Genomic DNA, 16,697 nt, shown 5'->3' on the forward strand with positions numbered 1-16,697 from the left:
AAGAGCTAAGAGCCAAGAGATCATATGGTATGAGCTCTAGCAAAATTCTATGAATCAATAGATTGAAAAGGAAAATAAGAGGCTTAATGCCGGTCAGGATTTAAAATAAGAGCTCTGAGTCACGATGTCCTTCTAAATATCAAAATTCATTAAGATCCGATCACTCACTCGTATGTTATAAATACCTAATTTTTTCTAATTGTTCCTCTCCCTTTAGCCCCCCAGATGGTCGAATCTGGGAAAACGACTTTATCAAGTCAATTTGTGCAGCTCCCTGACACGCCTACCAATTCTCATCGTCCTAGCACGTCCAGAAGCACCAAACTCGCCAAATCACTGAACCCCTCCCCCCAACTCCCCCAAAGAGAGCAAATCCAGTACGGTTCCGTCAATCACCAATCAAGGACATGTGCTTATTCTATCCACCAAGCTTCATCTCGATTCCTCCACTCCAAGTATTTTCCAAGATTTCCCCCTCCAACTCCCCCAATGTCAGAAGATCTAGTCGGGATTTGAAATAGAGCTCTGAGGCATGAATTCCTTCTAAATATCAAATTTCATTAAGATCCGATCACCTATTCGTAAGATAAAAATACCCCAACTTTCACGTTTTCCGAGAATTCCGGTTTCCCCCTCCAACTCCCCCCAATGTCACAGGGTCTGTTCGGAATTTAAAATTAAAGCTATAAAGCGCAAGATCCTTCTAAATATCAAATTTCATTAAGATCTGATCACCCTTTCGTAAATTACAAATACCTCAATTTTCAAAATTACCCCCCCCCCCAACTCCACCAAAGAGAGCAGATAAGGTCCGGTTATGTCAGTCACGTGTCTTAGACAGGTTTTTATTCTTCCCATCCGGTTTCATCCTGATCTCACCGCTTTAAGTATTTTCTAAGATTTCCGGTTCTCCCCAACTGCTCCACCCCAATTCCGCTGGATACGGTTGAGATTTAAAATAAGAGATCTGAGTCACGAGGTCCTTCTAAATATGAAGTTTAGCAAAGATCCCATCACTCCTTCGTAAGTTAAAAATACGTCATTTTTTCTAATTTTTCAAAATCAACTCCCCCCCCCCAATAGAGCAGATCCGTTCCAATTATACAAATCACGTATCTAAGACTTCTGCTTATTTTTCCCACCAAGTTTCATCCTGATCCCTCCAATCTAAGAGTTTTCCATGATTTTAGGTTCCCCCACCCCAAACTCCCCCCAATGTCACTAGATCCGGTCGGGACTTCAAATAAGAGCTTTGAGACACGATATCCTTCTAAATATCAAATTTCAGTGAGATCCGATCACCCGTTCGAAGTTAAAAATACCTCATTTTTTCTATTTTTTCAGAATTAACCCCCCCCCCCTCCAACTACCCCAAAGAGAGTGGATCCTTTCCGTTTATGTCAATCATGTATCTAGGACTTGTGCTTATTTTTCCCACCAAGTTTCATCCTGATTCCTTCACTCTAAGTGTTTTCCAAGATTTTAGGTTTCCCCCTCCCACCTCCTCCCTCCTAATGTCACCAGATCCGGTCGGGATTTGAAGTAAGAGCTCTGAGACACAATATCCTTCTAAATATCAAATTTTCATTTAAATCCGATCACCCGTTCGTGAGTTAAAAATACCTCAGCTTTTCTAATTTTTCAGAATTAACCCCCCCCCCCCGAACTACCGCAAAGAGAGCGGATCCGTTCTGGTTATGTCAAGCATGTATCTAGGACATTTGCTTATTTTTCCCAACAAGTTTCATCCCGATCCCTCCACTCTAACTGTTTTCTAGTTTTAGGTTTCCCCCTCCCAACTCCCCCCCCCCAATGTCACCAGATCTGTTCGGGATTTAAAATAACAGCTCTGAAACACGATATCCTTCAAAACATCAAATTTCATTAAGAGCTGATCAACCGTTCGTAAGTTAAAAATACTTCTATTTTTCTGAATTAACGGGCCCCCCACCCCCCACCCCACCCCTGATGGTTGAATCGGGAAACGACTATTTCTAATTTAATCTTGTCCGGTCCCTGATACGCCTGCCAAATTAAATCGTCCTAGCTTACCTGAAAGTGCCTAAAGTAGCAAAACCGGGACCGACAGACCGACAGAATTTGCGATTGCTGTATATCACTTGGTTAATACCAAGTGCCATAAAAAGTAAGCTAATTTAAGCAATAATATATTACGACAAAATTCTCATTTAGTAAATAGTCCAAATGTCACGTTCTTGCTTTTGAAACGATATGCTTCCAAAGGGACATCTACACACAGTGTTTCTACTTCTACCGATTTTTCGGGAGATCTACCGAATTCCCTATCCATCTCCCGACAAAAAAAGAAGATCCCGAAACTACCGACGATCTACAGAAAACTCTGAATCCCCGGAAACAGCTTTCAAATAAACGAGATACGATTACATTTAGTTTCAAAATTAAATACATTTCATTATTTTTCGAGTTTCTATCTGCTTCTGAAGTTCCCTTTCGAAAAAGAGTCAACTTTGACAAAAATTGATCGACGGAATCCCGCTTGTCTTTCTGGAATCGCTCTCTGAGTTTTTAGAATGTGGTATTTTATTCGCAAATCACTCAAACACCTCCTAAAACATAACACAAAATGAAATACAGTCCTACTGAAAATTCTATTGAACCCTGAGAGCAATCTACCGATTTTCTACTGAAAATCGCCAAGGTTTTCCAGATTGTTTGAAAACAAAAGTGGAAACACTGCTACGCCACATACAAACAGAGAAGTGCTTGCAAAGATCTGGTAACTCGGGCACTTTCTGGTCTTTTAGTTTATCTAAGGTTTCAAATAAAGAACTATCAACTTTGTGTTGTCTTATTGGCTCAAAATTTAATATAACGACAGTGAATAAATAAAAGGGGGAAGGCAGAAAATATTTCGCTGTTCATAGTATGGACTTACAACAAAGTGAAAACATCACTCGATGTTTTTTTATGCTCTTTCCAAATATAATAATCATTTTTACCACAAATGAATTTTACCCCCACCCCTATATATACCGAATCAGGGTATATATTTGCACATTAGAGGGGTGGGGTAAAGTTTAAATTTACCTCTCATTTGCATCAGAAATAAATTTTACCTCCACCCCTCTAATATGCAATATATACCCTAAAGTGGTATATATAGGGGTGAGAGTAAAATACATTTGCGGAAAAGGTGATTGTTATATTTGGAAAGAGCATAAAAAAGCCATTGACTATTATGTTCACTTTATTCGTTAGTCAATAATATGAACAGCTAAATATTTACCGGAAATGCAATGTCAAACAGTTCGTGGTAACGAACTGTAGTAAGGAGCGACCCGGCTCAATAGTAACCAAAACTCTAAAAAATGGAATTTTGATACCAATAGCTACATCAAAAGAATCGCATTTTAATGCTGGTTTTAAACATATAAGTTTCATCAAGTTTAGTCTTACCCATCAAAAGTTACGAGCCTGAGAAAATTTGCGTTATTTTAGAAAATAGGGGGAAACGCCCTCTAAAAGTCATAGAATGTTAACGAAAATCACACCATCAGATTCAGCGTATCAGAGAACCCTACTGTAGAAGTTTCGAGTTCCTATCTACAAAAATGTGGAATTTTGCATTTTTTGCCAGAAGGCAGATCACGGATGCGTGTTTATTTGTTTTTTTTTGTTTTTTTTTCCCCAGGGGTGATCGTATCGACCCAGTTGTCCTAGAATGTTGTAAGAGGGCTCATTCTAACGGAAATGAAAAGTTCTAGTGCCCTTTTTAAGTGACCAAAAAAATTGGAGGGCACCTAGGCCCCCTCCCACGCTAATTATTTTCCCAAAGTCACCGGATCAAAATTCTGAGATAGCCATTTTATTCAGCGTAGTCGGAAAACCTTATAACTATGTCTTTGGGGACGACTTACTCCCCCACAGTCCCCGTGGGAGGGGCAACAAGTTACAAACTTTGACCTGTGCTTACATATAGTAATGGTTATTGGGAAGTATACAGGCGTTTTCAGGAGGATTTTTTTGGATGGGGGAGGGGTTGATAAGAGGGGGATATGCTGGGGGAACTTTCCTTCGAGAATTTGTAATGGGAGAAGAAAATTTCCATGAAGGGAGAGCAGGATTTACTAGCATTATTTAAAAAAAATAACAATTAAAAAATAAAAGTGAAAAAGCTTTTTCAGCTGGAAGTAAGGAACAGCAATAAAACTTAAAACAAACAGAAATTATTACCCATATGAGGGGCTCACCTCCTTCTAATACCTCGCTCTTTACGCTAAAGTATTTTCAGTAATTTCAACTACTTATTCTACGGCTTTTGTGATTCAGGGAGTCATTCTTAATGAATTGGGATAAAATTTAAGCTTTAGTGTAAAGAGCGAGGTACTGACGATGGGGCGAATCCCCTCATATATGTAATAAAAACATGAGAATACAAAAGTTCTTTACGTAAGCTAATTTATAAGTTACGTAAATCTTTTACCAATAAAAAGATTCGTAAAAAATTAAAAGTTCTAGCTGCCTTTTTAATTAACCAAAAAATCGGGGGGCAACTAGGCTTCGTCCCCCGCTCTTTTTTTCTCAAAATCATTCGATCAAAATTATGAGAAAGCCATTGAGCCAAAAAAAAAAAAATGCAAATTTCGTTTTGATTATTCCTCTCTGGAGAGCCAAAATCAAAACATGCATTTGATTCAAAAACGTTCAGAAATTAAATAAAAAAAACAAGTTTTTTTAACTGAAAGTAAGGAGCGACATTAAAACTTAAAACGCACAGAAATTACTTCGTATATGAAAGAGGCTGCTTCCTCATCAACGCCCCGCTCTTTACGCTAAAGTTTTTTACTGTTTTAAAAAGAAGAATTGAGAGAAAGAGTCAAACTTTAGCGTAAAGAGCGGGGCGTTGATGAGTAAGCAGCCTTTTTCATATACGAAGTAATTTCTGTGCGTTTTAAGTTTTAATGTCGCTCCTTACTTTCAGTTAAAAAAACTTGTTTTTTTATTTAATTGCCAAACAGTTCGTGGTAACGAACTGTAGCTCAATGGTGACCAAACTCTAAAAAATGGAATTTCATACCAATAGCTACATCAAAAGAATCGCATTTTAATGCTGATTTTAAATATATAAGTTTTATCAAGTTTAATCTTACCCATCAAAAGTTACGAGCCTGAGAAAATTTGACTTATTTTAGAAAATATGGGGAAACAACCCCCTAAAAGTCATAGAATCTTAACGAAAATCACACCATCAGATTCAGCGTATCAGAAAACCGTATTGTAGAAGTTTCAAGCTCCTATCCGCAAAAATGTGGAATTTTGTATTTTTTGCCGGAAGGCAGATCACGGATGCCTGTTTATTTGTTTGTTTGTTTTTTTGTTTTTTTTTTTCCAGGGGTGATCGTATCAACCCAGTGGTCCTAGAATCTTGCGAGAGGGCTCATTCTAACGGAAATGAAACGTTATAGTGCCCTTTTTAAGTGACCAAAAAAATTGGAGGGCACCTAGGCCCCCTCCCACGCTAATTATTTTCCCACAGTGACCGGATTATAATTCTGAGATAGCCATTTTATTCAGCGTAGTCGAAAAAGCTTATAACTATGTCTTTGGGGACGACTTACTCCCCCACGGTCCCCATGGGAGGGGCCACAAGTTACAAACTTTGACCATTGCTTACATATGGTAATGGTTATTTGGAAGTGTACAGACGTTTTCTGGAGGATTTTTAGGTTGGGTGGGATGTTAAGAAGAGGGGGATAAGTTGGGGGAGGTTTCCTTGGAGGAATTTGTGATGGGGAAGAAAAGTTTCATGAAGGGAGCGCAGGATTCTCTAGTATTATTTAAAAAATAAACAATGAAAAAATAAATATCAAAAAGTTTTTTCAGCCGAAAGTAAGGAGAAGCATTAAAATTTAAAACGAACAGAAATTATTTCGCATATGATGGGCTCACCTCCTGCTAATACCTCACTCTTTACGCTAAAGCATTTTTAGTAATTTCAACTGTTTATTCTAAGGCTTTTGTGATTCAGGGGTCATTCTTAAGAAATTGGGACAAAATTTAAGCTTTAGTGTAAAGAGCGAGGTGGTGACGAGGGGGTGAACTCCTTCGTATACGTAACAAAAACATGAGAATACAGAAGTTCGTTGATGAGGAAGCAGCCCCTTTCATTTACGAAGTAATTTTTGTTCGTTTTAAGTTTTAATGTCACTCCTTACTTTCCGTTAAAAAAAGTTGTTTTTTTTATTTAATCGCTTAAGGGATGATGATATTGGTTTAAGAAAATACGACACAAAAAATAGCCAATGGAAGTACAGCACGCCTTCTAACGCAACAGTACAGAACATTAAACTATTTTTTTTTTATATTAGGAATTGAATTTGAGGATTCGAACTTTGGCTTGGAGGGAGTAGTTGTAAGTTCAAAACTATTAATCAGGCAATTGTCAAAATCAAAGTCTCAAATATTTGAAAATCTCAGAGAAAATTCAATGCCGATGTCCCTCCTCCTTCCTTGCGTTTGTGTCTGCCTCCAAAAATCTTTAAAATTACATACAACACTAGAATCTCAATCATTGAAGTATTTCAACATCTGTGTTCAACAGAAATTAAGCTACGACTTTTACAGTAGCTAAGCCAAGGGGCGGATCTAGATCAAAATCTTGGGTGGGGGCAATGTAACAAGGGCGCAAATGGGCAAAATCTTGGAGGTGGGGGAATGTGAGAGGGGCGCCAATACTCATTACTTATCTCAAGGTATTTTCCTTGGTTTGAGGAAGGTCAGAATGGGGTGGAGCATGTTTGAGGAAAACTGATTTGGAGCAAATTCCCATTTGAATCAACAATTATGCTGTACTTAAATCCCCCAGGTTACATGGTTTTGTCGTAAAATGATTATCAAGTGTACGTGACAAAACGTCTCCAAATTACTACGGAATTTTGTTGACAAATAAAAAAAACGAGTCCATTATATCCGGTTGAACTGCATGATTCACTCAAGAGTCTTTTTTGTATCAATTACGTTTTAGCTGCATAGCTACATCTATAGGTTTATAGTAATATGTTGCTTGTTTTGCTATTTATAATATTTTTTGAAATATACGGTTATAGATGGTTATTTTATCTAAATCATATCTAGCGTTTGAAAGGTAACTCCCGTTGCTTGCATTCAAAAGTCGCAAGCATGGTTCTTACCCTAGAGGTCAAACTCTGAATAGATGGAAACACTTCTTCGCGACTAACAACTCCTTTGCGCCCACTATCAGCAGCAGGAGATGGTGACAGATAGTGAATCAACCTCTGCCCTAATAGTTAGCGCCACCCCAACACCTAGTTGGTGGGGGCGCTTCGCCCCCCCCCAAGCCCCCCGCGCTCGTAAGTCGTTACGATGCCATTGTAGTTGTGTCCCTATGTCCCACCTGTGATATATATATATATATATATATATATATATATATATATATATATATATATATATATATATATATATATATATATATATATATATATATATATATATATATATATATATATATATGTTTTTATATATGTATGTATGCTTTTATATATGTATGTTATATATGTATATATATGTTTTAATGTTTTTAACTACGTAAAACTTGCGAATATACAACATTCTTTGCTGTCCCATTGTCTTTGCATATAAATAGATTGTCAGGTTTATCGACTCTTGAACATGCAACATATAATGGTCCATGGGAAAACAATCCGTATTCAGATCTATACCTCATGATTCTAATGATTGTCCTTGAGCTTTGTTGATGGTTATTGCTAATCGACCATTCCCTGTGTCACCGTCGTCATTTATATATCCCCCTGTGTCCCCCGGCGTCCCCGTTGTAGTTGTGTCCCTGTGTCCCGGTCGTCATTTATATTCCCTGTGTCCCGGTCGTCATTTGTGTCCCGGTGTCCCAGTCTGTGATTTCTCTTTGAGTGTCCTGGGCATCATTTATATTCCTTGTGTCCCGGTGTCCCGGTCTGTATATACATTCATTTTTGAATTGTTCTTTTTTTTAGTTTTTAGTTTTTTACCTTTTTTTTAGTTTTTTTTTAGTTATATCTAATAATTGTCCTTGAGCTTTGTTGATGGTGATTGCTAATCGAACATTCCCTGTGTCCCCGTCGTCATTTATATATCCCCCTGTGCCCCCCGGCGCCCCCGTTGTAGTTGTGTCCCTGTGTCTCGGTCGTCATTTATATTCCCTGTGTCCCGGTCGTCATTTGTATCCCGGTGTCACGGTCTGTATATACATTCGTTTTTGAAATGGTATATGATGAAATAAATTTTTGTATTTTTCCCCTTTTTTTCTTTTTATTTTTTTTATTTTTAGTTTTTTTAGTTTAGTTTTTCTCCTTTATTTTTCATTTTTTTTCCTTTTTTCTTTTTTTTTCTTTTTTAGTTTTTTTAGTTTTTTAGCTTTGTTAGTTTTTTTTATTAGTTTCTTTGTTTTTTTTTCTTTTTAGTTTTTTCTAGTTTTTACCTTTTTTTTAATTTTTTTAGTTTTTTTTTTTACTTATGTCCTGGTCGTCATTTATACTCCCTGTGTCCCGGTCGTCATTTGTGTCCCGGTGCTTTATTGATGGTGATTGCTAATCGAACATTCCTTGTGTCCCGGTCGCTTTCTCTTTGAGTGTCCCGGTCGTCATTTATATTCCCTATGTGCCGGTGTCCCGGTCGTCATTTGTGTCCCGATGTCCCAGTCTGTGATTTCTCTTTGAGTGTCCTGGGCATCATTTATATTCCTTGTGTCCCGGTGTCCCGGTCTGTATATACATTCATTTTTGAATTGTTCTTTTTTTTAGTTTTTAGTTTTTTACCTTTTTTTTAGTTTTTTTTAGTTATATCTAATAATTGTCCTTGAGCTTTGTTGATGGTGATTGCTAATCGAACATTCCCTGTGTCCCCGTCGTCATTTATATATCCCCCTGTGCCCCCCGGCGCCCCCGTTGTAGTTGTGTCCCTGTGTCTCGGTCATCATTTATATTCCCTGTGTCCCGGTCGTCATTTGTATCCCGGTGTCACGGTCTGTATATACATTCGTTTTTGAAATGGTATATGATGAAATAAATTTTTGTATTTTTCCCCTTTTTTTCTTTTTATTTTTTTTATTTTTAGTTTTTTTAGTTTAGTTTTTCTCCTTTATTTTTCATTTTTTTTCCTTTTTTCTTTTTTTTCTTTTTTAGTTTTTTTAGTTTTTTAGCTTTGTTAGTTTTTTTTATTAGTTTCTTTGTTTTTTTTTTCTTTTTAGTTTTTTCTAGTTTTTACCTTTTTTTTAATTTTTTTAGTTTTTTTTTACTTATGTCCTGGTCGTCATTTATACTCCCTGTGTCCCGGTCGTCATTTGTGTCCCGGTGCTTTATTGATGGTGATTGCTAATCGAACATTCCTTGTGTCCCGGTCGCTTTCTCTTTGAGTGTCCCGGTCGTCATTTATATTCCCTATGTGCCGGTGTCCCGGTCGTCATTTGTGTCCCGATGTCCCGGTCTGTAATTTCGTCAGTCGAAAACATGACGTCAGTCGACACACAAACATGACGTCACTCGACAGACACACACACACACAGACAACTTATTTTTATATATATAGATATAGATATATGAATGAAAATTTCTATAAGAAATGACGGTTGCATTTCAAAATCCAAAAATTAAAATCGAACGTTTGCGATATTTTTTTCATCATTACTTAAAGATTCGTTAGCAAAAATAACACAAACAATTGAAGATAAACTTAAAAATGACGTAAAAGAAGCAAACCTCTAAATGGCTCGCTGTTGACTCGCATATTTCACTATTCATTTTCCCAACAAAACTCTTCGGTTTTAAATTATAGCCAATTTTTCACCAATTTTTAGCCAATTTTACATTTTGTTTACCAGAAATTTTATTTTACTACTAGGAATGTCTAAAAGTTTTTTCTAGTTTTTCTGCTTAAAAATGAAAACATTGGATTGTAATTTAAATGTTGCAAAAGATCACAATTATGCAATTTTCAAATAAAGATACAAATAAATAATTAAAATTAACCAATTTTTTCACCGATTTTATATTTATTTCACCAAAAATACTATTTGTTTTAGCCAGATAGTTTTTAGTTTATTATGAGAAAAATTATAGTATATATGAGGAAACCATTTTCCTTTTGCAGAATGTATTTTAAATTGTAGCTTAACTTTAAAATTTTGAGGAGGAGGAAGGGGAACAAGGAAAAAAAAGAAACAAAATTATTATGATAAACAACATACTTCGTACTTCTGTCCTGTGTTGTTGACCCTCTAAATCAAATCCAAATGCATACGGTCGCACCGTCGTTGGAGCGCTATTTACTCTGAAGCATAACACAACTAATAGACAGTTCAACCATATCTGAAAGAAATACCATCACTTAACTTTAGTGCCATGATACCATTAGGAAATTTATTATTATACAATTAATAAAAGACTCAAATTATAATAAGTAATCGATTTAACTGATAAAAGCCGTTTGAGGCTAACAACACAGCTGTATATATTGTTCAGTAAAGTTCTATTTGAGTTCTTGCTATTTTGGGAAGTAGATGGGGCACATGAATTTAACTAATTTAACTTTCAGGATTAAATCTTAGGCCTAAAATATACCCCGTGAAGCTACTGTCTCAACCTTTTCCCTAATTCTAAGGCTTTATCCCTAATTCGAGGCAAGCCTTCTGAAAAAATCTAGCTATAATGGTATAGTTTTCGAATCTATTTTTCCAGTTTTGCTATTTAATATACATATTTATCACTTTATTTTGATACAATTAAACCCAGAGGAATTTTTAATCTAAATATTCCAAGAAAAAAAATGCATCGTATTTAAATTAAACTAAGCGATATAACTGAATGATAATTTCTAAAGCCAGATCTATAATATTTTCAGTTTCTAATTATTTTTCTAGTTTTATTATTTAATAATTTAACAATCTCTTTTTTTAAGAAAAAGACACTTCCCAAAGAAAAAAACAGCCATTTTAAAACTGTTGAAAAGGAAAAATAAAGTCACCTAATCAATCAAACTGAAACAGAAAAAAAAAACACTATTAATGAATGAAGAAAACCCAAAATAAACAAAATCAAAATGAATAGTAGCGTCAAAAACAAAGATAAAAGATACTGCAATAGATGAATGACGTACTCTAAAGACAAGTGGAAATTAAATAATCTTTTTTTAGTAGTTTTCTTTGAAAATATATTTTTCGGGAACCCATTTTTCGATTAACTTCAATTCACATTTAATCGACATAGTTCAATTGCTAGCTAATATTGGGAATGCTTATAAAGTGGACCAATCAGCAGAGAATATTCTCCCTGGAGGCCTATTTTGCGACAAAATCATACATGAGTGTATAGATTCAATTTCGAAATCGTTTCCATTGTCGCAACTTTCCATCAAAATTAACAATTGTTTGCTGGGTTACAAAGTTCAGAGAGCATGGGACTGTAGTGGACTTCTTTTCTAGGGCCACAGGGGGAACTAATTCAGGCAGGAAAAAATTGCAAGGACAGAAGAAAACATTGCTGCAGTGAAGGATTCAATAGGACGCAGCCATAGGAAATCAGTGTGTAGACGCAGCAAAGAACTTGAAATAACAAGGCAGTCATTGCGGTGTGTTCTTGCGTATCTGAACCTTTACCCATACAAGATCCATATAAAGGAAAAACTAAATAATGCTGAGAAGGAAAACCCAGTAAAACTGTGTGAATGGTTCTGTAATATGCATGAAAATGACGATAACTTTCTTGAGAGCGTTTGGTTCTCAGATGAAGCCCATTTTTTGCTCTTCAGAGACCTCAATAGCAAAAACAATGTTTTTCGGGGTTCGAAGCACTTCACTGGCTGCTTCATTGCGAAACATGTACTGCCTGGGTCGTCATGAGCAAGCATGGTATTATTGGGCCTTTTTAGTTTGAAGCTGATGACGGCCGATGTCAGCGAGTCAACAGGAAGTGCTACATGGCTGCTCTGAACAAGGCGTAGCTATTTCTGAATAAAGGCCAGCAAGTTTCTGAACCGGGCGTCACTGGGACGCCAGAAAAGGGTTGTGAGAGCTTCATAATGGTTTCAGCAAGACGGAGGTTACACCTCATACAGCCAACAAAACCGTTGCTTGGTTGAGGCAGAGGTTTGAAGAGAGACTCATAACAAGAAATTGCGATGTGGAATGGGCCCTGCACTCACCAGATCTCAACCCCCCAGATTCTTATCTGCGGGATTTCATCAGAGACAATGCATACCAGGGAAATCCAAAAACAATTGAAGAACTGAAAACTGTAACAACTTCCTTCAATGTCTCCTGTCAAAAAGACTCAAAGAGATTGAAAGTAGCACATGAGACGGTAATGGGGCAATAAGAACTGCACAGAGAAGCGTCTTTTTTGCCCTTTTTAAAAATAGGAGTTGCTTGTCCGAATCAAAATGGGCTATACCACGGACAAAATGGGCTACACCACGGACCATCTGAAACAGTAGTGCTAAATGTTGCTCGATTCAAGAACCTGCAAGTTGCAGGTGTCTGCTGAAATGGAATCTACACCAGAGGAAGATTTTTTTCAATTTCGGAGTCAAAGAGTGAACAGAACTTGGCGACACAAACAAGAAACATTTCGTCTTATTTGAGCGAACAAGGTTAAGCTATTTTCTAAAACTCCTCTATGCTTTTGTTGGGAGCACTGAACTCCCTTGCGAAATATTCAACCCACTTCTTTTAGGGCACAGTAGGACTCTGGGCTTTGATTGGCTTGCTATACTTCCAAAGTTTGGAGGGGTCTTTGGCAATATAGTACATTGTCCTGTATCACCATTAGCTTATGGGTTTTCTGTTCTTTGTCAAATTTCTATTTTGCACGGAACCTCCAAGTCATTTATTAAGCCATCTCTTGGGCGACCACAGTTTTTCCAAGCAGAAAGTCATAGCTTGGCCGAGTTACACGCATTCACCGGATCTCTGTTGTTTTCTTTTACCAATCTTCTAGCTGAGACTTTATAAAAACACGTCGAAGAGGAATGAGGCTTATTTCAGCACATTTCAGTGCGTGATTTGCTTGTACCAAGCAGGAAGTGAGCTCAACTGAGATGTTATTTTTACTGTGTGGCAGCACAGCGCGATTGCATAAAAGATTGAAAGGCACTTTGATTTTGCTCAGCATCTCGTCAACGACTAACCTGAAAGACTCACTTGGCATATTTGTCTTATCTCGGTGGGAAAACCAATTCGATTCTGTATTTTGAGGCAATAGTTGTTTGGGCCATAGTTGGAGAGGAGTAAAAGCAAGTAGAGATAGATAAGTGGTCAGAATAGAATCTTTCTTTTAAAAATTTGACTTCGTGACTGCCAAACAAAGCAACAACATGGTCTTAGTTAGAAGTTGAGGAAAGCGGCCTAATGTATGAAAAGTTGTCATTCTGAGACCAGACACAATAGTCGGATAATGCAGCCCCAAACGATCTAAATATTTACTATTGAAGAATTCTAGGTGGAGGGAGATTATTGCTTATATGGATTCAGAACCAGATTAACCTTGGGTCTTCTACGAGGATAAGGTAATTCTCGCCCATATTCTGTAGACAATTTCAATTAAAAAATTTTGTAACTTACCATTTTATTGCAAAAGAATTTGCTGTGTATTTTGTTGTAACGGTTTGTTTTTTTACATAAATGTTTATCAAGGCCATTTATTAAAAGTGGTTATGTATTATTTACTTAAAGAGAAGAAGATTACGAATTAACACAATCAGATCTTTCCTCAAATTTAGTTGTTGCTGAGATTCTCTTGGCCCTGGAATTTTAGTTAGGGTGTTTTTTACTGTCTGAAATTTTAAAGCATTTTAAAGACCAACTCAAATCATAATAAAAATCTTTCCGCGAAAAGTCAATTCAACTATATTTCTTTTATCAAAATTTGCTGGCACGGTTAGGATCCACTTGGTGTAGCTTAATCACCCTGAAATTTCTCTGCCAATCTGAGAGAAACAATGTTTTGTCACATTTTAATGCTTCACTAATAGGTTACACCTTTTTTGTCAAAATACTTTTTTTCATCTTCAAATTGTTCGGCAAACACGCACATAAATATGTACAAGATATACTTAAGGATACATAACCAGAAAGTTTTTACATTTTCTTCCCTTAGCTGTTTTCTTCATTGATGCCACCTTATATCTGTCTCTCCGCCCTGTATTATTAAGTTAATCTTACGACTGCGAGTAATGAAATTGTGACTGCAACTACTTGTGACTGCGACTGTAGCCACTTGCAATTGGGACTACTTATGACTGCAACTGAATTTATTTGCAACTTTGAACACTTGAGACTGCAACTACTTGTGATCTTGACTACTCGACAATACAACTAAATGTGATTATGCCGTGACTGCTTGCAACTGCAACTACTAGTCCTGCTACTGCTGCTACCGTGATTGTGGCTGTGACTGCGAATGCTACTGCTACTTCCACTGCTACTGCATTTACCCCTACTGCTGCTACTGTGACTGCAACAGCTTGCGAAAACTTTTAAGATAGGATTTATCCATATTTGATTAGTTATACAAAGAATAGATCCTCCTAAGGGCTCCTAAACCTCTATGCCTGTAAAAGAGGGGGAATACATACTTTTCAATCAAGGAATAAATCAAAAGAGAGAGAAAAAGAATGTACAGACTAACGCATCAATCATATTGAGAAGAAAGATATCACCAGTACAACACAAACACAAAACAAATCCAAACCATGAAGAAAACAAAAGAAAGAAAGAAAGACAGAAAGAGAAAGGAAGACTGTTTTCCTAGTTTGGTAATTTAAATAGATCAGTACTTAAACCAGGCCTTTACCTTACCCCTCCATCCAATTACATAGGTCAAACAGTATAGCCATACACAATCAACAGCAAAGAATAATCCATGTACAGGCATTCGTGTCGTAAAAAAAATCATACGGAAACAAAAAAGTCTTTGAAAGGTGCCAAACGAGTGGTATTCTCGGGCAAAATCAGCAATAGTGTTCCCCTTAAAATAACACGCAACGATAAGATTAAATTCAGACTTTACTTTTTGAGCATACAGAATTTGAATACAGATCTTTTAATTTGAATATGGAAGAAATTTGAGATGGATCTGATAATTTGATCGATCAGACATAAAGGGTGAAACAAATCTAAAGGGCCTGGGAATATCCCCATTGAGCTAAAGAACAATGACAGATGTACAGTATATCGGATTAAGAAACTATTTTAAAACTAACAGAAAATTTAGAGTAAAGAGGAGGGTATTAAGGAGGAGGCAACCACCTCCCCCCCTTGATTGTGGAACAACTTCTGCTAATTTTAAAGTTATAATGTTTTTACAATGCTGTTTTCTTTCAGTTAGAAAAGCATGATATTTATTTGATTTTAAGAAACATAAGAATGAATCAAACTGTGAACTAATTGATTACCAAGGTGTCTGCATATCTTCATTTTAATCAAATCAGGATGGTAATTAAAAGATTAATTTTCATCAAGGAGGAAACCTAGGAAACAGACCAGGCCATCCTTTCGCCACATAATAATATCCATAATATCCATTATAGCTTTTGAAAGGAATAAATTTAAATCATATTATCAATTTCTTTAGTTCTTCTAACCTAGACCTTTTATATATTTTTTTAAGAATCATAACAGTGAACTAGGCACTGTAGAAAGTGACCAAAGCAAATTTTTCCCACATTAAATATGACACAGAGATTTCCCATTGTGGCTAAAGGAACATATGACTGAATGGACATGACTAATATGGTTAAATGAATAGACAATTTCAATAAATCAAGTTTATTGAATAAGTGACTCTTCTTGTCTGCAGTAAGTGTGCAATGTTGTCTAGACAATTAATGTCAAAAACAAAAAATAATGCCAAGAAGGAATAATGCCATAGATTGGATAAGCGCCCAAGAATCAACCATTAACATAAACTGTGTAACCTCGCCTAGAAATCATGCTGCTCTTAAAGTCGATAAAAAAAGATAAATCAAATATAACGATCAGACCGGCTTGTGAAAAAAAAATATTTATCTTGCATATAGTTCTTCGACCTTTCTTATATGACAGAGAGGACCTGAAGGCTGAAAATAATATAGAGGCTAGCCAGTTCTGGTCTAACAATACAAGTTGCTGTTCCATGTGTTATAAACATTTAATTAGGTGGTCCTTTTAAGTTAACTGACATAAATTATAAAAAGAAAATTGATAAACAAAGACCAAAACTATGCAGTAACAGTATGAAATTCTTATCATATTTATTTATGAAACATATATTTATAAAACCGGGGAAATAAAATTAACGAGGATATCTCCCCATTTTTGTAGTGTTGTACAAAACTAAAGTTTTACCATAAAATAAGTTTTAAGGAGCAACATTAAAACTTAAAACGGACATAAAGTATTATTTAAGTGAGGGGGCTGTCCCTTCCATCAATTATCAACTGGATTTTACTATCTATCGAAAGCCAACACAAAACAATAGATATCTTCACTTTAATTCAAATCACCCCCCACAAGTAAAAAGAGCAGTTGTAACTTCCCTCATTGATCGTGCCCTGAATATTTGCTCCGATTCGTATATAAATGCAGAAATAAACTTTATCAGAGATATTCTTTTTGGTAATGGATACCCCATTCCTTTTGTCAATAAAATAATTAACCGTAGAATAAA

At 36.2% G+C, this 16,697-nt stretch overlaps 1 protein-coding gene and 1 long non-coding RNA gene across 2 annotated transcripts in view; one reads left to right on the forward strand and one right to left on the reverse strand.

Moving 5' to 3' along the window:
• The window catches only part of LOC136043896 (uncharacterized), an 82,168-nt gene that overhangs the window by 40,462 nt on the left and 25,009 nt on the right, over window positions 1–16,697 (forward strand). The window lies entirely within an intron of this gene.
• The window catches only part of LOC136043895 (protein lethal(3)malignant blood neoplasm 1-like), a 75,777-nt gene that overhangs the window by 35,636 nt on the left and 23,444 nt on the right, over window positions 1–16,697 (reverse strand). The window contains exon 2 of the mRNA XM_065728923.1: window positions 10,244–10,364. Within this exon, the coding sequence (XP_065584995.1) occupies window positions 10,244–10,364 (121 nt within the window). The remainder of the gene's footprint in view (window positions 1–10,243; window positions 10,365–16,697) is intronic.

This window comes from Artemia franciscana, chromosome 2 (genome assembly GCF_032884065.1).
Source record: "Artemia franciscana chromosome 2, ASM3288406v1, whole genome shotgun sequence".
NCBI classification, from domain to species: domain Eukaryota; kingdom Metazoa; phylum Arthropoda; class Branchiopoda; order Anostraca; family Artemiidae; genus Artemia; species Artemia franciscana.